The sequence below is a fragment of the Heterodontus francisci genome, chromosome 20 (genome assembly GCF_036365525.1).
Source record: "Heterodontus francisci isolate sHetFra1 chromosome 20, sHetFra1.hap1, whole genome shotgun sequence".
In the NCBI taxonomy this organism is placed as follows: Eukaryota; Metazoa; Chordata; class Chondrichthyes; order Heterodontiformes; family Heterodontidae; genus Heterodontus; species Heterodontus francisci.
The window spans coordinates 33,446,591-33,468,812 of record NC_090390.1 but is presented as its reverse complement, the minus strand read 5'-3'; the positions used below and the strand labels follow the sequence as shown (position 1 = coordinate 33,468,812).

The window sequence follows — 22,222 nt, the reverse complement described above, 5'->3', positions numbered from 1 at the left end:
GGCATCAGATACTGCAGGCCATTCTGTGCAGCCCTCCCTATCTCAGACATCTGAACCTTGTTTTGCCTCTGGATTCAGTTATTGGGTGCTGGGGAAGCTGTGAGTAAACAGAGAGACTGAGGTAAACTCTGTGTGAATTTCCCTTACTTAAACCAACCTCACATTCAAGTGTTACTGTTACGGTGAGTATTGTGGTAACATCTGGGGAAGTGATGTTAAAAGTTAGGTTTGTCTGTTAAAAATCCAAATGTCACCATTTTTTCAAAATATATTTAAAATATTAGTCATTTGTCAAGTATAAATGTGCTTAAAGTGAACCAGGATCTATCAATTTGTAACAATTCAAACATTTTCACACAGCATGCTCTCAGCCTTCAACATTTGCATTTCCCCTTCACACTTTCATATTCTTATTTTATTTTCCTCCTGTAGAATTGAAGGAATGTTGGATTTTACCTGCAGCTTCAGTCGCAAAGTCCTTGTAATTATTTGTTTTCGCATGCTATAGGCTCATTATCATTGTCAGCTTTGTTGGAGTGTTTTTGCTAGTTTTCTAGGTTGCCACATTTGACCACTGCCTCCTCCCTGGCCTATCTGTTACTTTGGCCTGTTGTGTACCCCTCCGTCCCTTCACCCCATTGCTATCAGTCATTCCTTCAACTGCCTAGGCCCCACTCTCTGCAATTCTCCCACTCAACTCTTTTGCCTCCATCTCCTTCTTTAAGGCAATCCTCAAGCATTTGGTCAAGCTACTCAATATTTCCTCCTTTGTGTTAGCATCTATTTTTGCCTGATTTTTGCTTATTTTTGCCTGTGAAACACCTTGGGATGTTTTTTCTACATTGAGGGTGTTATATAAATGCAAGTTGTTGTCTCTCAAGTGACAATAAGCAACCATTGGTTCTTGCTCTTAGGAGCTGAAGAGTTACACTCAGTTACCTCTGAATATGAACAGTGGGTCACATTTTCGGTGCAGTTGCCATGTTTATTTTTGAAATGACAGGAAGTTTTGGGTCCGTGAAGTTTTATCTTTCTAAAAAAAAATTCCCGGATTTTTTAGGATTAAGATAAAACTGGATGAAAGTAGCATGCATTAAAGGACGAATGTTGGATCTGACTTGGAGTAACATGCTCACTTTTTGATTTGACTGCAGTTGCAGAATGCTACAAAAGCTAACTGTTAGCTAATTTTAGAAGAAAAATGGACTTCTGTTGCTGCAGTTTATTAATCCAGTTTTGAAGTGACAGACCGATGGGAGCAGTGGTAAACACAAACAGTCTGTTATCTCTTTCAGCTTCCATCACACCACTTTTTAACCCTGTTGTAAAAATGAAAACCAGGGCAGTTTCAGGATCCAATTAAAGCATAGATCTCTTTCTACCACTGGGTTGCTGGCAATCAGAGACAAGGTTGGCAGCGCAGTTAGCCTGAAGTCAGCAAGATTTATTAATAGTTAACCCTTCTTAATTCCCAGCTACATGTCTGGAAAAAAGAAGCTTGGAGCAAATATGAGGCACAGCATCTTCAACATAGGACTGACAGTCCGATGTAGCTCACATTTATATACATAATAAAGTCCATGCACCTTTTTGCATTCAACCTTTGTTAGAAGCTTATTTTTTATATACTATAAGCTGTGGCTCAGTTTGTAGCATGCTCATCTGAGTCAGAGGTGGTGTGTTCAGGTCCTACTTCAGGAACTTGTGTCCATAATCCAGGTTTACACTTCAGTGCAGTACTGATGGAGTGCTGCACTGTTGGAGGTGCTGTGTTTCAAATGAGACATTAAACAAAGGCCCTGTTTGCCCTTTCAGATAGACATAAAGCAGCCCGTGGCATTATTTTAAAGAAATGCATGGGAGTTCTTCCTCAATCAACATCACTTAAACAGATTACCATCTCATTGTTGTTTGTGGGGCCTTGCTGTATGCAAATTAGCTGCTGCGCTTCTTACATTACAACACTTCAAAAGTATTTCAGTAAAGCACTTTGGGACATCGTGAAAGTTGCTATATAAATGCAAGTTTCTTCTTTCTGCTTTATTGGTTCACCAAGCTTGGTAGCACATAATGAAAACCAGTATCTTGTTAATGAGCTGAACTATAGCCAATTTATAGAGCCCCCATAGGTCCCATTTACTCTGTCTGGACACCTTCCAGTTTTTCTGTCATTTAATATCACTGCAGTATGTTCCTTATTATAGATCTGAGCTACATTCAATGCAATAGTAACAAAGGGTGTATTCTCCACCTAGCTTTGAAATTGCCCTGGTCAAGAATCTGGCCATGGCCTTAACCCGCTGTGCTAATGAGCTGTTGGCTAGACAGTCTGCAGTAACTTGAGAAATATTTTGTTTCACGACAAACTGACTGAAGTAGGCTAAGTAGCACTTTGAATAGGTTGACTCTCTATTGTAAATTCTGTATTAACAAGCAGGACATGCGCCAGCTCCATAGCGAGAATGGCCTGTGTGCTTCTTATCTCCTGTTTCACTACATCTTGCTAAAAGTCAAAAACAATTATCCATTTACCATACTACCCCTTAATTCATCAACACAAAATCATTTTCAACTCTCGATGTGAAGCCTTGATTTCCTAAATTGCATTGTGCAAATTTTAGGCGCAGTGAGTACACTGCACTTGGAGTTGCCAACTCTGGTTGGACGTATTCCTGGAAGTTTCATCATATGATTTCCCACCTCCAAACGCCTCCACCCAGTCAAACAACCTTTTTTTTTCCCTCCGTCTGCAAAAGTTTTACAACTAATAAGGAAAGTATTCAAAAAAAGGACAAAAAGCACAATTTAACACTCCTATTATTTTTCTCCCAGATTGCTTGCAACAGTATCTAGGAGATTAATCTTAAATTCCAGGAGACTCCAGGTCAGTTCTGGAGGGCTGGCAACACTAACTGTATATTTTCTCATTGTTAAGGTTGGAAAATCATGCGTACTTTAAGCCCCACTTTTCAATATGCACTCCCGGTGGGCAATGGTCCCTGCCAGTGGCATTTTAGAACATTTCCCCCATTTAAACACCTGAAAAACAGCCAAACTCATTCTACATTACTTGTATTAGGCTGTTCTTTACAGGCATTGTATGTATATATTATACATTTTATAATATATTTTAAAACTTCTAATTAAAAACCCAGCTGTGGCTCAGTCGGTAGTACTCTTGCCTCTGATCAGAAGATTGTGGGTTCAATTCCCAGTCCAGAGACGAGCCCATAATTCAGGCTGGCACTCCAGTGCAGTGTTGATTGCATGCTGCACTGTCGGAGGTATCACATTGTGGATGAGACATTAAACTGAGGCCCTGCCTGCCCTCTCATGTAGGTGTAAAAAAAATCCCATGGTACTATTTGAAGAAGAGTAGGTGAATTCTCCCTGGTGTCCTGGTCACTATTTATCCCTCAATGAACATCGGATTATCTGGTTATTATCTCTTTCCTGTCATGTGATCTTGCTGTGTACATATTGGCTGCTGCATTTCTTAAATTATAGCGGAGACATGGACGGCCGGTGGGTCTGATACCAGTGGCGAGCTCGCTGTACAATGTGTCTTTGGGGATCCTGCCGCGACATGAAATCGTGTGACATTGATCACAAGTCGTGGGAGTCAGTTGCCAGCATTCGCCAGAGCTGGCGGGCAGCCATAAAGACAGGGCTAAATTGTGGCGAGTCGAAGAGACTTAGTAATTGGCAGGAAAAAAGACAGGGGCGCAAGGGGAGAGCCAACTGTGCAACAGCCCCGACAAACAAATTTCTCTGCAGCACCTGTGGAAGAGCCTGTCACTCCAGAATTGGCCTTTATAGCCACTCCAGGCGCTGCTTCACAAACCACTGACCACCTCCAGGCGCATATCCATTGTCTCTCGAGATAAGGAGGCCCAAAAGATTTCTTAAATTACAACAGTGACTGCTCTTCAAATGTACTTCATTAGCCATAAAGTGCTTTAGGATGTCCAGAAGTTGTGAAAAATGCTATATTAATAAAAGTTCTTTCTTTAAAATGCAAGCTCCTTAATTACAATGCAATGATTTATATGCAAATAGGCAAAATTTACTTAGAGCAGTGAGGGCTATTAGATTCTCAATAAAAGTTAAATGTAACAGTGCTTTCAGGGATTAAGATGAAATTACTACCAGAGCTCAAACTGGTTCACGAAAAATACTATTAAGCTTAACTGTTTCCTTATCTTTTATTGTTGTTTTAAAAACTTAGACAAGTTATTCCATTGTTAGTTTATTGTTGTTGTTCCTATCATATGCAACCTATATATTCCTGTTGTGTTTAACATATATAGGCTGGAGAAAGCAATGTGTTTGTGTCCATAGCGAACAAAGCCTGGCTGTTACGGTCAATGTGACGTTTGAGGCGTACAGAAAGTAGGGTTACCAATCCTCCCGGATTGTTCTGGAGTCTTCAGGAAAGAAAGATTAGTCTCTAAGACACTGCTGCAAGGCTGTCTGAATGATACATTATAGAGGCATAAAAAATATCAGAAATGAGGGAAAAAAAGCTGGTTAACTGACAGTCAGGAATTATCTATTCAGAGAGTTGCACATAAGGAGGAGATCTTTAAGTTTGAGGTTTTACTGGACTGGGAGCCAATGTAGGCCAATGAACACGGGGCCGATAGGTGAAAAGGACTTGGTGCGAGTTAGGTTTTGGGCAGCAGAGTTTTGATTGAATTAAAGTTTGTGGAGGCAAAAAGAAGACATATCTTAAAATTAGAGCTAGGCCATGACGGAGTGAAATCAGGAAGCACTTCTTCACACAAGAGTGGTGGAATAATGGAACTCTCTTCCCCCAAAGGCTGTGGATGCTGGGTCAAGTGAAAGCTGAGTTTTATTAGGTAAGGGTATTAAGAAAGCAAAGGTAGGTAAATATGTTGAGGTACAGACCAGTTAAGATGCAATTGAATGGTGGAACAGACTCAAGGGGCTGAATGACCAACTCTTGTTTCTATGTTCCTGTGTTCCAACCTCATCAATGCAGTGTCTGAAAAAAAAATCGGCGTAGTTTGACTGCCGAAAACAAGGAAGTAGCGCTGAAATTTTTCTGGAGAGGTTTTCCTTGATGATCACGGGAGGGGAATGAGGGGAGAACATTGTAGGACACATCTGATTATTTGTGAATTTGCTAGAGTTGGGTCTCCTCTCAGCCATCCCCAACAACACTTCCCTCACCACCAACTCTTCTCTTCCCACCAATTAGCTCCTGGTGTATAAATTCCCAGTAATGAAAAACTTATAGATTTGGGAAGCAGACTGTGCAGCCAGGTACTGATTCTGCAAGCGCAAGTCAAATATTTTCAGGCATGCATTGAGAAGAGTCAGCTATTTGCTTGAGTTCTGGGGATGTCCGACAATGAACTGGTGAGGCCGAGCCTCCAGACAGAGCTGCGAGTGCAAGGAGTGTAATGATAAGAGGGCTGCTTTTTTTTTCTGGCACTGCTGAGCACCAGGCATGATTAGGGCAATGCCTTCTGCACCACTCAATATCAGCAAGCTACACTGATCAGAAAATCGCAGGTGACAGGATACCAATGGGATCTCTCCATACTGCAATGGGAGAAGTTGACTGGGCAGAAGAGGCCAAGGCAAGTTGATGGCAATGATTTTTGTCAGATTTCCTTCAGGACCAAGAGCAGCAGGTATGCCCCTGTAAATCTGAGTTCTTTTTTCCTTCAGTCTGGTTCAGTAAATATACCGAGTCGGATGTGTAGGTAAAATCAATTACTTTATTTGCGCATTTAGCCGGCTGACTTACTCCAATACAACGACGCTGACTCCACCCAGTGTCTGTCTGGTCCACCAGAGTAAGTGAAGTTTTTGATACAGGTACTACTGTTTATACATTAAGATTCATGCTACACCCCCTTGTTTAACCAATCAGTGCGGTACAATTCGACTTCACCCACGTGGTGACATGCAGTACATCTGTTACTGAGGTTACAATACACTCCATTCTCAATACATACTTGTTACTAATAAAATATTGTTTTGTACCAGCAAAATAAAACAAAGCGGACAAGCAAGCTAATTAGCAAGAGCATAGGAATCATCAATAACCATTCTGGTCTCACTCCCTACATGGATCATGAGTTCTGTTTCTACCTTGTGACAAGTAATTGCGGCGCATCCTGCTATCTCTATTAGGTGTACATTCCTGAGTGTTTCGTGCAGTCTGCAGCTACAAGTAGTGGCAGCTCACGAAGATAAGAGGGGCCTAGCACTCCTTATCACTCACACAGGGATGGACATCATTTGATTCACAGGAGTCCATTTGTTCCAAACCACAGGGAGTCACACAATCAGGCCATAAAGAACAGATGTCTTTGCAATTACCAGTGTCAGCTAGTCTTTACAGTCTCACACGCTCTGCCTTTACTTTTAACTATTTCATTGTGGTTTCTGCCACTTAAAATCAAAGCTCAGCAAAGCTACTATTCCTAACTTGGCTATATTTCCCATTAAGCATAGTGCCATGCCTTTCTGCTCACTTCCACACCCCCACCAGGCTTGCAAGGAATCCTTGGTCCTGCCCAGCTACGGCCTCCCCAGAGCCGGCATAGACAAGATGGGCCGAGTGGCCTCCTTCTGTGCAGTAACCATGATTCTCTTGCACACCCCTAATTTTAATTGCTCCACCATTGGTGTCCAGGCCTTCAGGCTCCAAGCTCTGAAATACCCTCCCTAAACCTCTCCACCTCGCTTTCCTACTTTAAGACACTCCTTAAAACCTAGAAATGCTGGAACCACTCAGCTGGTCTGGCAGCATCTGTGGAAAGAGAAGCAGAGTTAACGTTTCGGCTCAGTGACCCTTCTTCGGATGTCCAAGAAGAAGGGTCACTGACCCGAAAAGTTAACGCTGCTTCTCTTTCCCCAGACGCTGCCAGACCTGCTGAATGGTTCCAGCATTTCTTGTTTTTATTTCAGATTTCCAGCATCCGCAGTATTTTGCTTTTACTCCTTAAAACCTACCTGTTTGACCAAGCTTTTGGTCACTTGACCTAATGTCTCCTTTTGCGGCTCGGTGTCATACTTGGTTTTATAATGCTCTTGTGAAGTGCCTTGGGATGTTTTGTTCCGTTATAGACGCTATATAAATACAAGTTGTTATTGTTGACGAGGTCCTGGCATTAGGATTGGACTCTCTGGGTACAACACTCACTTTGGGGCTCGTGTACGCTGGTCCCACCCCTACTCCCTATTTGACTGAGGGCTAGTTCAGGATTGTTAAAAGTTGTATATGTGTTTCCCAGAATGCTAACGTATTGAGATGCAGGGAGAGGCATGGACGGGATGTTTACAGTTAGACAGGTACATTCAACTAAAGGCCTGCTACCCGACCGAACCCGACGGGACCCAACGACATGGGTCGGGTTTGAGTCGCACTTCCGGGTCTGGCATTTGGGCTCGGGTCAGGTCGGGCCGGATCGGACACACTCTATCACCACCTCAGGTAAGTGACTCTAATGTTAATTTACTTTATGGACTTTAAAGGTGGGTTTGTTAAAGTTATTTTCAGCTTGTGGAGGTCAGGAACAAAGTGAAAAATGGAAGGTAGGTTTACTGATGGTCGGGTAGGGCGCGGGAAAAAATGGAAGGACTCGGGCCGGGTTGGATGGGGTTCTGTCAGGCTCGGGTCAGGTCTCATTTGCAGACCCGAGCAGGCCTTTACATTCAACACGATTAGAGTATGTAGCGAAGGAGAAAGGTTGTGATGCTGTGTGAGAGGTTGTACGATCGGTCGCCACCAGTATCAGCTGCTCATTTGTTCATGCAATGACATTCTTTACTAAGATAAGGGGGAAAAATTTCAACTCATGACCATACATTTTACTGTAAAATCAGTGACACACCTCCTATTTTTGCATAGTGAGTTGCTGTATCCAAACAGCACTGGAGATGTTTTGAAGACCACATTGAGTCAAGTGACTTTTAGTCATCCAGGCGCTCACTTGAAACACCTGTTGTGCGACTTAAATATGCAACTCAGTGCACTTGGAAGATTCCAAAGGTGAAATTCAGGTACAAATGGGTGGAGCTTTGTGCTGCGCAGACTCAGCTGAGTGGCAGCAGGTTTTGAGCAGCCTAACCGGCAATGCTTAAAGACCCAAGAAATTTGCAGTTTTTATTCTTCTGGTCCCAGTGTTTCGTATGGGCCCACAAAAAAAAACTTTGTCACACTGCTGATGGCCTTCCCAGAGCTGACCTGCTGACTGACTTCCTGCCCTCACCATTTGGTGTCCACAACTGGTCGGCAACCTTTAAATGCTGCCCGAAGCCAAATTTGGCTCTCAACCTCAGGTTGGCGCCCTGCTGACTTTATACCCATTTTGGGTGCAATTCGAACTTCTCAGCAAGTACCATAATCAAAGGTGCAACAGAGTAAGATGTGTTAGAATGCTGAAAGTAAGGCAGTATAGCTTTAAGAAATTGTTGACGTTATTTGCCTTTGATCAGGGGAGACAGTGATGTAGTGGTAATGTCACTGAACTAGAAATCCAGAGGCCCAGGCTAATGTGGTGGGGACATGGGTTCAAATTCCAGCATAGCAGCTGGTGGAATTTAAATTCAAATAATTAATAAATTCAAGTAATTAATTTTAAAAAATCTGGAATTGAAAGTCTCAGTCTCAGGTGCCATGAAACTATCATTGATTGTAGTAAAAACCCATCTGTTTCACTAATGTCCATTAAAGAAGGAAATCTGCCATCCTTACTTGGTCTGGCCTGCATGTGACTCCAGACCCACAGCAATGTGGTTAACTGCCCTCTGAAATGGTCTAGCAAGCCACTCAATTGTCCAGGGCAATTAGAGATGGGCAGTAAATGGTGGCCTTGCCAGCACCTCCCACATCCCATGAAAGAATAAAAAAGAATTAGGAACAATCCATAACCCGGAAGATAAAAGACAGGGAAATAGTTCAGTTGGGAGAGGAAAGGGTTGTGAGCAAGAAGGAATTGATTGGGAGGTTAGCCCTGTTATTGTCTTGTTCATTGCTGCTCTTAAACACACAATTACCATAGGTGAATAAAACCTCATTTTTTTTAAAGCTCCAGTCTCTGTGTCTAATTGACTACTGGGTCCTAGGCCTGCTTCAGCTTGTTACAATTAATAATAAAACAATGTTTTGTTAGATAGTGAGAAAATAAGTTTTGTTTGTACCTAATTCAAGCTTGGGGTCATTTGCAAATTTGAAATCTTGCTTGTATTAGATTTGTATAAAACTTAAATGAGAAAATATGGAGATTAAGCAGTCTATTTTTAAATTCCAACTTTATTACTGTTTTTATATAGGCGTTTTGATCTGGTCTTTTGTAAAGTAACATTTTTTGAATCTTTTGCAGCAATATATTAGAATTGCAATCAATTTGCCTCATTTTAATAAAGCCACTATGACTTTTGAACTAACCCATCCTGTGTGTTTTTTTTCCCCAGATGGTTAATGAACAAGAACACATTCCAGGCCTGCAGTAGTTTTGAACTGACCTCTGCAAAACTGAAGAACAAACTTGACACTCTATGAGAACCAGGGAGCTGCACATATCTCAATAGACAGTGGAGCTACTGTGATGCCTCGACACTCAAAAGTTCCATTAATGGAAGCCCCAGATGGAGGATGGGGCTGGATGATTGTGATCAGCTGCTTCTTAGTGACCATCTGCACGAGAGGCGTGTCCAGGTTTGTCAGATATGGTATTATACTCTGCTCAGATTAAGCATAAGCGTTACATTCAATTTAGTGACCTTTAGACTCATCTGTACATTTCTGTTCACTGTTGGATGTGTAACATTTGGTTGAACCTTGGGTGTGTGTTTTTTTCCATTCTTTCTCATCATTGTGCATGCTGTTCCCTGCTAGAATAATACAGCTGGTGTTATGCTCCGAGGCATTGGCCACTGTTGCTCTTGAATGGTCAGCATGAATTGATTCAGCATCAACTTTTCTCTCCCTCACTGAAGCAGACAGACCTATCTAAGTCTGGTTCTTTGTGAGCTCCTGGTGCTGGGAACTGTTATCCAACCCTTCTATGGAATAGTACGTCGGTGCGGCAACATACTATCCCATGGAGACATCCGAAGAGTGTCTTTGAGTTCTAGAACACTATAGCTCTCACTTTAACTTGAGAAAGGGCTTTAGAACGCCGTAAATATTGGTTTCACATTTAATGATATCATTGATCCTTAACCTGTATAACTCTAGGGTTAGACATTTACATTAAAACTATGTGATCTTTTAAAACTGAATATGATATTTTAGGTAATTTTGATGATAATACTGTAATTTATTGAAGTGCACGTAGCTGATCCAAGAATTAGAAAAAGATATTGGGCTGAAATTTACCAGTCCCTTGATGCCATGGGTCGTTGCGGAGGGGCCCGTAAAATTCTGCCGGGAGAGGCCCGCCTAAACCCCTGACATTGAGAAGGGCCCGTCGCATAGTACCGGTGGTGGCGGAACCTCAGTGTGCCCCTCTTGTCGCTTGGCGGCGGCGCCCCAATTACCATATGTAAAATGCTACTTACCTCTCCAGATTATGCATCCCACCGCCTCTCGCTCCACACCTCAGCATTTTATGTTGAATATGAATATGAACATATTCATATGGGGCACATCAGAAGCAAGAGTACTGGACAGTGAAGGTATGTCCAGATTTATAGGGGTCTCACTCTGCCTACTGTAAGGGAGGAGGTAGGGGGGGATTACAGGGATCTGAACTCTGCATACCTGAAGGAAGGAGGGAGGGGGGGGTGGGATTACAGGGGTCTCACTCTGCATTCCTGGGGGAGGGAGGAGGGGATTACGGGGATCTCAGCTCTGCATTCTTAAAGGGAGGAAGGAGGGGGTCTGGGATTACTGGAGGGAAAGCTCTGCAGGCATGAAGGGTGGTACTGTGTACCCTCGCTCTGTAAACAGTGTACACTCTGCGTTTGTTCGTGTGTGTGAAGGAGCAATGGTACTCCAGTCACCCTGTGTGTGGCGAGGGTGCCAGAAAGGGTAGGAGGGTTAAGGTTATATGGACGATGGGGGCAATTGATACAGCTGGTAGGATCTTTATGTAGTCATGCTGTGCCACTCTGAGTGTTAGCCAAGATGGGCAATGCCATGCCACGCCACATAGTTGATCCATGAAAGCACCTGATGTACCCGTCAACACCAATCCCTGCCCTGTTAGGAACCTTCGAATAAATGAAGGATACAACTTTATTTATCACATGACATGCCATCGGATGTCAGGGTACCAGTGTCAGAGGCGATTGCGCATGTAGAGAGGGTGGTGACATGTCTCTGTGCCCTGCTCAAAAATGACCTGCAGCCCAGGGGCTTTGGTGAACATCCTATGCCTGTGGTCCTCATAGTGGCAGCGGCTCTTAAGCTTGAAGCCTATGCAGCATTTCAGGAGTCCACTGGAGACCTTTGTGGGGTCACACAGTCAGCATTGCACTGCTGCATCAGGGAGGTCACCGATGTCCTGCACCAGAGCACCAGTGAGTATGTCCGCTTCAGGATGGACTCTCACAGATGGCCATCAGTTTTGGCACCATTGCCGGAGAACCATAGGTTTTAATGTTCATAGACTGCACTCATGTGGCCATCAGGCTTCCCGCCAGTCTACCACCTGTAGACGTCACCATTAAAGGAATTCTCTCAATCTAGGTACAGCTGGTATGTGATCACCACAGATGCTTCATCCAAATTTGTGCCCACTTCTCAGGCAGCTGCAAAACACCTGGGCACTGTGCCAATCCCAGCTGCCACTGCTGCTCACTGAACTGGCTCAGATGGAGGGGTGGCTTCTTGGAGCAAGGGCTATCCCTTGCAGACATGATTCCCGACACCAATGAGAGACCCCACCACTGTTGCAGAGGAGAGATACAGCACCAGCCACTGAGCTACAAGAGCCATCATTGAGCAGGAGATCAGCATGTTGAAAGAGCGCTTCCAAAGCCTGGATAGATAGGGTGATGCCCTATGCTCATTGCCAAAAAGGCCAGCTCCTTTCTTTGCTGCTAGCTGTGCTCTGCACAACTACGCACCCAATAGGGACCAGGCCTGGCATGATGAGGAGAGACGCCAACAGGATTCCTCCTTGGACTATGAGGATGCGCTGAGGACCTACAACAGGAAAGGCGCACTGGAGGACAGATGGCACCCAGGCTCTACATGCAGGGCTAGCAGTGAGCTAGGGATGTACGGAAGTGGCTTATCAGACAAACGGTCTCTGCTCCATAGGAACCGACATGAGCTCTACAAGCCACACACCTGCTGTGCACCAGTCCACATCTGCAGCATCCCTGTGTAAATCATTAGAGGCAGCAGCTGACTGAGCCAATGTCCATGTCACTGCATCAGTGGAGACGCTCATGAGTAATGATGGCATGGCAATGATGTTATTGCATATGTTGGCTCTCTTGAAGGGCCAACGGTGCAAAGGGATGTGAAATTGTACTGGCACACATCATTCACACAGAGAAAAGGACACACAATTTGGTGAAGAACATTCAGTGAAAGACGTATTTACATTGCATGTAACACCTGTGAATTCCCATTTGTGTCAGTGTGTTCTCTTTAAACGCTTGCGAGTGCTCCTTCTCGGTGCAACCTCTGTGCTAGTCGCCTGACTGGAGGAAGGCTGCTGATCTGATTGCCCTTTGGCTGTTGATGAATTTGGTGGTCATACCCTGTGCACACAAAGCAAGGGCCCCGGCTGGCTTGGGGAATGGTCGTTCATCCTCTTCCGATGTTGGACCCTTTGATGTCGGATGGCCCCATGGCTACTCACCTCCCCTGCTGCCTTCAGCCAAGCTGCTTGGTCAAGCGGGAGGGCCTCTTCTTACCATCGCTGGGGAAAAGGATGCCTCGCTTTGCCTGCACAGCCTGGAGGAGAGTGAGCAGGGAGGTTTCGTGGGGTCCCCTAGAGCACCCCTCTGCCATCCTCAGTTTTTGGTGTGGTCCTTTAAATGCAAAGGTGACTCCACAGAGTAACTGGTCTAACATCTAGCTGCAAGGTTTTTCTTGCACGTGTTTGTAAACTGATGCAGGACTAGTGAGGAAATCTGTTGTGTCATGATTTTTCATCTATTATACATCGACACATGTTCACATACACTTTGCTTCTCAGCAGCTGATCATAATTTTTGTTGTAATATTTCTAGTTGGCAATGCAGATAGAATATGAACATATTTTCCCGCCTCTTTACAAAGATCGTTTAATTGCAGTTCCATGTATTTTCACATAACAATTGGCAGAGAAATGAATACAGATTCCAAATGCATGTTAGTCTGCGGCTTTTCACAGTCAGTTGATTAGAAGCCTATAGAATGTAGATATTTTTCAATGATGGTTTTATTTCTGTTTTGTGTTTGCCTTTTATGGTACATTTAAGTCTCATGTCCTGGTATGTGCGAAATTAAAATAAAAACAAGAAATGCTGGCACCATTCAGCAGGTCTGGCAGCATCTGTGGAAAGAGAAGCAGAGTTAACATTTCGGGTCAGTGACCCTTCTTCGGAACTGACAAATATTAAAAATATCACAGGTTATAAGCAAGTGAGGTGGGGGTGGGGCAAGAGATAACAAAGGAGAAGGTGCAGATTGGACAAGGCCACATAGCTGACCAAAAGGACATGGAGCAAAGGCAAACAATATGTTAATGGTGTGTTGAAAGACAAAGCATTAGTACAGAAGAGGTGTTAACGGACTGAATATTGAACAGCAGCAAGTGCAAACATGAAAAAAAAACAGTGGGTAAGCAAACTGAACAAACAAAGATGAAATGAAATAAATGCAAAAAAAGATTGTAAAAAAAGAAAAAAAGAAGAAAAAAGAAAAAACAACTAAAAATGAAAGTAAAATGGGGGGCTGTCATGCTCTGAAATTATTGAACTCAATGTTCAGTCCAGCAGGCTGTAGTGTGCCTAATCGGTAGATGAGATGCTGTTCCTCGAGCTTGCGTTGATGTTCACTGGAACACTGCAGCAATCCCAGGACAGAGATGTGAGCATGAGAGCAGGGAGGAGTGTTGAAATGGCAAGCAACTGGAAGCTCGTGGTCCTGCTTGCGGACTGAGCGGAGGTGTTCCACAAAACGGTCACCCAGTCTGCGCTTGGTCTCCCCAATGTAGAGGAGACCACATTGTGAGCAGCGAATACAGTATACTACATTGAAAGAAGTACAAGTAAATCGCTGCTTCACCTGAAAGGAGTGTTTGGGGCCTGGGATAGTGAGGAGAGAGGAGGTAAATGGGCAGGTAAATGTGCGAAATTAAAGTTATTCACCCAGGTGCAGCCTGCCAACAAGAAGGAATGTAACACTTGAGTGGAAGAAGAGGATCACAACTTCACAGGACACTGGGAGACAGCTGGGTAAGTATGTGGCAGCAAAGCAGAAAGTGCTGGGGAAACTCAGCAGGTCTGGCAGCAACTGTGGAGAAAGTTAACTCTGCTTTTCTCTCCACAAATGCTGCCAGACTTGCTGAGTTTCTCTAGCATTTTCTGCTTTGCTGCCAGATTAACAGCAACCCCACTCTCCAACAGTGATGTAAGTATTTCTTTGGCAGTTGTCAGGAAGCAGGTGCTGGGGCATTTTAAATAGGGCCCCAGCACCCGCTACACAGCTGACAAAAGGTCCTTCACTGCGCCGGATGTCCTGCCTCGCCTCACGTAATATGGGGGGGCGGGGGGAGGCGTCATGTCGCAGTGATGCTAATGACCCCTTGTGCATAATATCACTGGGACTCTGCGGCAGGCGCTGAGTGCGGGCACGCCGCGGACCTCAAAGCGCACTGCTGTGAAGTGCGGCGCGCTAATAAAATTCAGCCTATTGTTATGGCCATGTGCTGTGACGTGGGTGGTTCTCACTCTTCAACTCCCCTCTTGACCGCAGCAATGTATTTATATGAGAGTTTAGCCCCTTGGGTATTTTATTTTTCAAATAAACAGACTGCGTCAGGTTTTCTTGTAGGTTTTAAAAAACAGAAAGTCAATTGCTTATTGATTAATACGCCATATTCCGAAATAATCGCACTGCATTCACTCACGCACACACACACACATGCACGCATACACACACACAAGAAACAGATAGAGAAGGGAAAGAGGAAGGTGGTTTTTATTGGGGGAGAAAGGTTACGATAAACCTGTTGAATTCTCTTGAGACGCATGTTCTAGATGGTTGCAGGCCTGAAATGATTGTAGATTTCTCTCTTGATTGAAAGTTCTATTGAATATGGTGGCTCACTTCCAGCTTTCTCTACTGTATAATGCAAATGTCAGATTTTTTCAGCAGGGTAGGTGCTTTCTGGCTTGCTGGAATGCCAGCTGTTACAAGTAGCTTCACCTTCTGGGTCAGTCTCTCTCTCTCTCTCTCTTTCCCCCTGGCTGTCTTTGTTTTAAAGTTAAACTATGTCACCTCTCACCTCCTGGTGGAGACACTCTGGTTTATTTCCCTTGGTGATCACACAATGCCCCAGGATGTGCCTACTTCACACCTCCTTTGTTTCAGAAGAAGACATGCAATTCTGGAATGTTTTTAGGATAGTTGTAAAGTGGGTTTCATCAACACCTTCTGGCGTTAGAGATTTGTCCTTTGTCTTTGTCAGACTATTCGGATACACAAAAGGTCAATTCCCTTTTTCTTCAGTGGCCATTTTGAACCATTGTTCACTTTTAAAAATAAAGGTTCTTTTTTTTAAGGACAAAGTCCTTTTTTCATAACTCTTCAGAATTGGTCCATGAAAGTTGTATCATCATACTTCTGATGTGCGTGACAACATTATTAGATTGAAATTATAATGTTAATTCAAATTTTTTTTTCTTTACTCTTCAATGTTTTCCTTCCCCTTCTCATCTGAAGCTGGTGACTGCCTGCTGGAGATGGTTCCATGATCACTGGATGCTCTCTAGTACCTCAGCCAAGTGGTCATTATGTTGGAGCCTTAAAGGTAGTTGTTTGGAGAATATTTGATCACTGAAGGCATCTCAGCCAAGGTGGATCTTGTCAGAAAGACCTATTAACAAATATATTATGAATGTTTTCTAATTAGGATCTGAGCCTGTGTTGAGAAGGGGGAACAGCTGGATATAATGTCTAGGACATTATGGATCCTTAATGTGATCACAGGCAATAGCTGCACAATTGTTCTCCGTACCACCCATAGGTTTGGTGTTCCGGGTGCCATTTTGGTACCAAAATGGCATATGTGCAACACACGCACAGTCTGGCATGGCCCGTGGTGAATGCCCTCTTGGTGAGGGCATTAGTGTGGGCATTAGGCTTGTGTGCTGGAAATATGCAGAGTAGCCAATTTGTGACGTCAGTCAGCGTGTAATGCTGGTTTGACACCAGTGCTGCCATTTTCAATCTCACCATTCCAGCTAATTCCCTGTCTTAAACACACACAACTGAACATGCTTTCAGCAGCAGGAAGGACCACCCCCCACCCCAAAACCACCACCATCTATCAGCACTATTGAAAGGGACCATCAACAGCTTGTGGGTTACTTGCTGATTAATTTCCTCTGGCTCCATCTGAGTTTGTGTGAGCGCCTTATTGGTTTGCAGAATTGGTCAAAGCAGGTGAAATCAACAGGGAGTGGTGCTGCATGTGGGGAAGGCCTTGGTTCTGAAGCCAAGGATTGTGGTCAGGCTATTTGCTCTAAGTCATGGATGCTACAGTTGCAGTCTCATTTGGGCTGCAGCATAACAGGGATCTGAAGTAGACACAGCACAGAACAGGACAACTGCTCACAGAGGGAAGAGAAGGAGGGGAAGAAGGGCCCTTAGCAGGAAGTCATATCCACCTAGGGTCTTCTGGGGGTATTTCTGTCACCTCAACTTAAACCAGGAGCAGGGTGTGTGTCCTCTCAGCTTTACGAAGGAGGTGTTCACATAACTCTGATACCTCTTGCAACCAGGCCTGCAGCCTCAGAGCAGGGCAAGGACGGCACTGCCAGTGGCTGTGAAGGTGACTCTGGCCCTGAATTTCTTTGCTTTTGGATTCTTCTAGGTTGGAGAGGCAACATCTGTAACATCTCCCATTTTGCCATCCACTGCTGCATCAGAGATGCTCTTTAGGCTGGGAGTGTTCTGTCTGACTAGAGAGAAAGTGGCGTGTGCACTCGGCTTTGCCAGAATACCAGGCTTCCCCATGGTGCAGGGTGTCATCGAATGCATACATGTGGCTTTGTGGGCGCCGCTACTCAATGCTGAGATGTATCGCAACCGCAAAAGTTATCACTCGTTGAATGTGCATGTGTGAGCATGCTCAGCACATCATGTTGTTGAATGCCTGGTATCCTGCCAGCAGTCACAATGCTTTAATTATGCGGCAGTCCCTCAGTATTTCAGCCACCACTTCAAACCAGAGGTTGGCTGTTGGGTGACAAGGGCTCTCTGCTTAACACCGGGCTCATGACTGCTCTGTAGCCCAACAACACGTGGCCAGTATGTGAACAATGAGAGCCATGCTGCCATGCAAAATACCATTGCGCAGACCTTTGGGGTGTTGAAGCAACAGTTCTGTTGCCTGGACCGCTCTGGAGGAGCCCTCTGGTACTCGCTGTAGCATGTATCGTGACTCGTGATGGTATCCTGTCAAGAGGGCTCAGCCGTTGCCACTCGGGATACGGTGAGCAGCTCAGGAGGAGGAGCAGGAGGAAGGGAGTAGGCAGCTAGCACATCCGATTTCCAACTGGGCTGTCTGTGATCGCCTTATCCAACTACCGTTTCATTGAACACAACCTCAAATGGCCATTGTACGACACTGACACACCATACCATTTATTTTGGCCACAATGCTGAAATAGAAGCCACTACCAAACAACCACTCCAAACAACTTTCTCCAACAAGCCATCAAGTATTGCATGCAAAAGTCAACCATTCACTCTTGTGCATTCCTTAGTGCCTGTCTTGCTGATGCATTTGCCTCACCTAGTACTCCTATGCAGTGCTACCCCAGTGGCTGCAGCATGGTTGGTGGAAGGCTGTTGACTTTCAGCGGGCAAGACTGCAGATGACCTTGCAGGATGTCCTCGAACAGCTCTCGGCCTTGCAAGCCCGACTTCGGCCTGCACCACCTTGGCATGGGTGGCAGCAGTCTGGGCTGGCTGGCTGGCTGACAGGCAACAGCAAAGGCGCTGACTGAGTGGCAATGGTGGGAACACAAATGCTATCACCCTGAGTGAGGACAGCAGGTTTGTGCTCCATGGAACCACTGCCACTGCTCCAGGCCAGCACCTCAGCAATCCTAGTAATCTGCTGGACTGCTGAGAGTGCCTGAAAGCCCCTTTCAGCACTCGTATCCCGAGCCATGTTGGAAGCAGTTTGAGTCTGCTTGACACCAAGCTGGCCTTGCATGACAACAAGCTAAGATTTCATGACCTTATTCTGAGCTTCCATTGCAGCACAGCAAAAGCCACCCAACATCGGAGCGTGACAGTGGAAGTGGAAGCATTGACCATCGTATAGTGCACCACGGTTTGTCCTGCAAGTGCTCTCATGATATTCACCACCACTTCCACACTAGAAAGAATGGGCTCCAAGTTCTGTTCAAAGTCCTGAGCCAAGTTGAAGCTGGACATGGATAGCAGGCTTTTTGGCATTGGCAGGGTAGATCAACTAGAGGTGGCTGCACAGAGATATACTGGATAAATTGCATTGGAATGTCCCATTGACTCTAGATCCTGTGAAATCTTACAGCTTCAGGTCAAGGCAACCTTCTGCTGGAATCCATTGTTAAGGATGTGTTAACAAGCCATTTAGAAAACCAGGCAGAGTCAGCATAATTTTATGAAAGGGGAATTGTGTTTGACAAATTTATTAGAGTTTATTGAGGATGTAACAAGCAGGGTAAATAAAGTGCATGTAATATATTTGGATTTCCAAAAGGCATTCAACGTGCCACATAAAAGGTGGTGGAGGCAGAAACCCTCAACTCATTTAAAAGGTACCTGGACATGTACCTGAAGTGCTGTAACCTGCAAGGCTACGGACCAGGTGCTGGAAGGCAGGATTAAATTGGGCGGCTAGATTTTTCAGCCGGCACAGACACGATAGGCTGAATGGCCTCCTTCTGTGCCATAATGTTTCTATGGTTCTATGAGCGCTCATGGAGTTGGGGTATTAGGATGGATAAAGGATGGGTTAACAGACAAAAAGCAGAGAGTAGGGATAAACGGGGCATTTTCAAGTTGGCAGTATATAAATAGTGGGTGCTGCCTAGATCAGTGCTGTGGCTTCAGCTAATTACAATATATATTAATGATTTAGGTGAAAGCACTACGATTAATGTATCCATGTTTGCTGATGATACAAAGCTGGGTGGGATAGTAAGCTGTGAGGAGGACACAACGATGCTGCAAAGAGATCTATCTGACACTGTGTGAAAACTGAAAGGTGAGGTGAGTCTATGAATGTTCAGTATGAGTCAGGTTGATAGTGAATGTTGGTAGGTGAGTGAAGGGGTTGGGGTGAATGGAGCAGTGTGTAAGGCTCGTAGTTCTTTGTAAGGATATGGCATCTGAAGGTTCATTCACTGACCTTTACCACTTGTGTAAGGTCATTAAACATCTTGCGGTACTGCATCCAGGAACTCAGAGCTAGACTGCTGGTGGTGACCGCAATGGCTATCTATTCCCACTGGCTTTGTGATGTCTGTCTGGAGAGCTTCCTGGCCCCCTGAGGGAAGAGGACCTCTCTCCTCTGTCCACCTCTTGCACCAAGGCCTCCAGTGCTGCATTGGAGAACCTTGGAATTGGTTAAGGATTGGAACAAAGTACAAACAATTTATTTCTGCTGATTTTGTGATTAAATTCTTAACTCAACGTGTGGCATTGTTTTTCAGGAGTGAGTTTCCTCTGGGTGTTTCTACTGTAACTTTGAATAGTTCCATGATAATAGAACTGAAAGGTTATAACCTGACAGGAAAGACTGACCATGCTGGAGCTCTTTCTTCTAGAAAAGAAAATTATGAAAGGGATTTGATAGGAAATAGGAGTAGGAGTAGGCCATTCAGCCCTTCAAGCCTGCTTTGCCATTCAGTAAGATCATGACTGATCACCTACCTCATCCCACCTTCCTACACTACCCCTATATCCCACACTACCCCTATATCCCTTAATTCCCTTAGTATTTTAAGAATCTATTGATCCCTGTCTTTAATATGCTCGATGACACAGCATCCTCAGGTCTCTGCGGTAGAGAATTCTAGAGATTCACAACCTATTGAGTAAAACAATTTTATCTCAGTCCTAAATGGCCAATGCCTTATTCTTAGATTGTGAGTCCTAGTTCTAGACTCCCCTACCAGGGGAAACATCCTCCCATCATTTACCCTATCATGCCCCTTAAGAATTTTGTATGTTTCAATGAGATCATCTATCATGCTTCTAAATTCTAGGGACTATAGGCCTAGTCTACTCAATTGCTTCTGATAGGGCAATCCTCTCATTCCAGGAATCAGTGTAGTGAACCTTTGTTGCACTTCCTCTAAGGCAAGTATATTCATCCTTAAGTGAGGAGTTCAAAACTGTACACTGTACTATTCTACTAAGTCTTCTTTATTCATTTACTCCACTCCCTTTGTAATAAAGTCTAACATACCATTTGCCTTCCTAATTACTTGCTGTATCAGCACATTAACATTCTGTGATTTGTTTACAAGGACACCCAGGTCCCTCTGAATACTAACATATCCCAGTCTCTCGCCATTTAAAAAATATTCTGCTTTTTTATTTTCCTACCAAAGTGGATAACTTTGCACCACCCCACATTTTATTCCATCTGTCATGTTCTTGTCCACTCACTCAACCTGTCTATATCCCTTTGTAGCTCCTTTGCATACTTCTCACAGCTTACTTTCCCACCTAACCTTGATATATCAGCAAACTTGGATACATTACACTTGGTCCTCTCATCTAAGTCATTGACATAGATTGTAAATAGCTGAGGCCCAAATACTGATCCATGTATTCCACTAGTTCTAACCTAGTCAACCTGAAAATGACCTCTTTAATCCTAGTCTATGTTTTTTGTCCATTACCCGATCCTCAATCCATGCTACTATATTACTCCCTATCCCATAAGCCCTAATTTTGTGTGATAAACTCATGTGTGGCACCATATTGAATGCCTTTTAAAAATCCAAATGCAGTACATCCACTGGATCCCCCTTATTTACCCTGTATGGTGTCAGCTGTGGTTCAGTTGGTAGCACTCTTATCCCTGAATTACAAGGTCTGGGTTCATGTCCCACTCCAGGCCTTAAGCACAAAAATCAAGGCTGAAACTCCAGTGCAGGACTAAGGGAGTGCTGCAATGTTGGAGGGGCTGCCTTTTGGATCACATGTTAAACCAAGGCCCCATCTGCCTTCTCAGGTGAATGTAAAAGATCCTATGGCGCTATTTCAAAGAAGAGCAGAGGTGTTATCACCCATTGTCCTGGCCATATTTATCTCTCAATCAACATCAGAAAAACAGATTATCTGGTCGTTATCAGATTGCTGTTTGTGGGAGTTTGCTGTGCACAAATTGGCTGCCACATTTCCTACATTACAACAGTGACTATATTTCAAGAAGAATATAGACCACCAAGCATTTTTATCAAGGGAACCGAGTTGAATGCCGTCAAGCAATTTACTTATTTGGGGAGCGTCATCTTGTTTGATGCCACCATAGACAAGGAAGTGGACAATAGGCTCTCAAAAGCAAACAGTACATTCGGCAGACTCTACAAACCTGTGTGAAGCAACCGCAGCCTCAGAGCACAGACCAAAGTCAAAGTGTACAAAACCATAGTCCTCACTCCCCTTCTGTATGGCGCCGAGTCATGGGTCCTATACCATCGTCATGTAGCCTTCTAGCGCATTTCCATCAGCGCTGCCTCCGCAGCATCCTCAAAATTTGCTGGCAGGACTGCATCACAAATATTGAAGTCCTGGAAACAATCAACATCAGTAGCATCGAGGCCATCTTCCTGCAAAACCAACTGCGTTGGGTGGGTCACATTTCCCGGATGGACGACAGTCGCTTGCCCAAGATCGTGTTGTATGGAGAGCTGACCACGGGTAAAAGGAACAGAGGGGACCATACAGATGTTTCAAGGACTCCACTGAAGAAGTCCCTTTCTCTGTGCCACATTGACCATTGCCAGTAGGAAGTGCAGGCCATAGATTGTGATTCCTGGAGATGCTACATCAGGAGGG

At 44.4% G+C, this 22,222-nt stretch overlaps 1 protein-coding gene across 16 annotated transcripts in view; it reads left to right on the top strand.

The window, feature by feature from the left end:
* Window positions 1–22,222, top strand: part of LOC137380557 (monocarboxylate transporter 12-like) — a 112,993-nt gene that overhangs the window by 61,545 nt on the left and 29,226 nt on the right. For 13 of the 16 annotated variants that reach the window (XM_068052560.1, XM_068052555.1, XM_068052554.1 and 10 more), the window contains one exon: window positions 9,457–9,700. In XM_068052560.1, the coding sequence (XP_067908661.1) occupies window positions 9,591–9,700 (110 nt within the window). In that variant the 5' untranslated portion in view covers window positions 9,457–9,590. Of the gene's footprint in view, window positions 1–7,274; window positions 7,475–9,456; window positions 9,701–19,289; window positions 19,421–22,222 lie in introns of those variants that run through there. The other 3 variants (XM_068052556.1, XM_068052565.1, XM_068052566.1) reach the window with 3 other exon arrangements.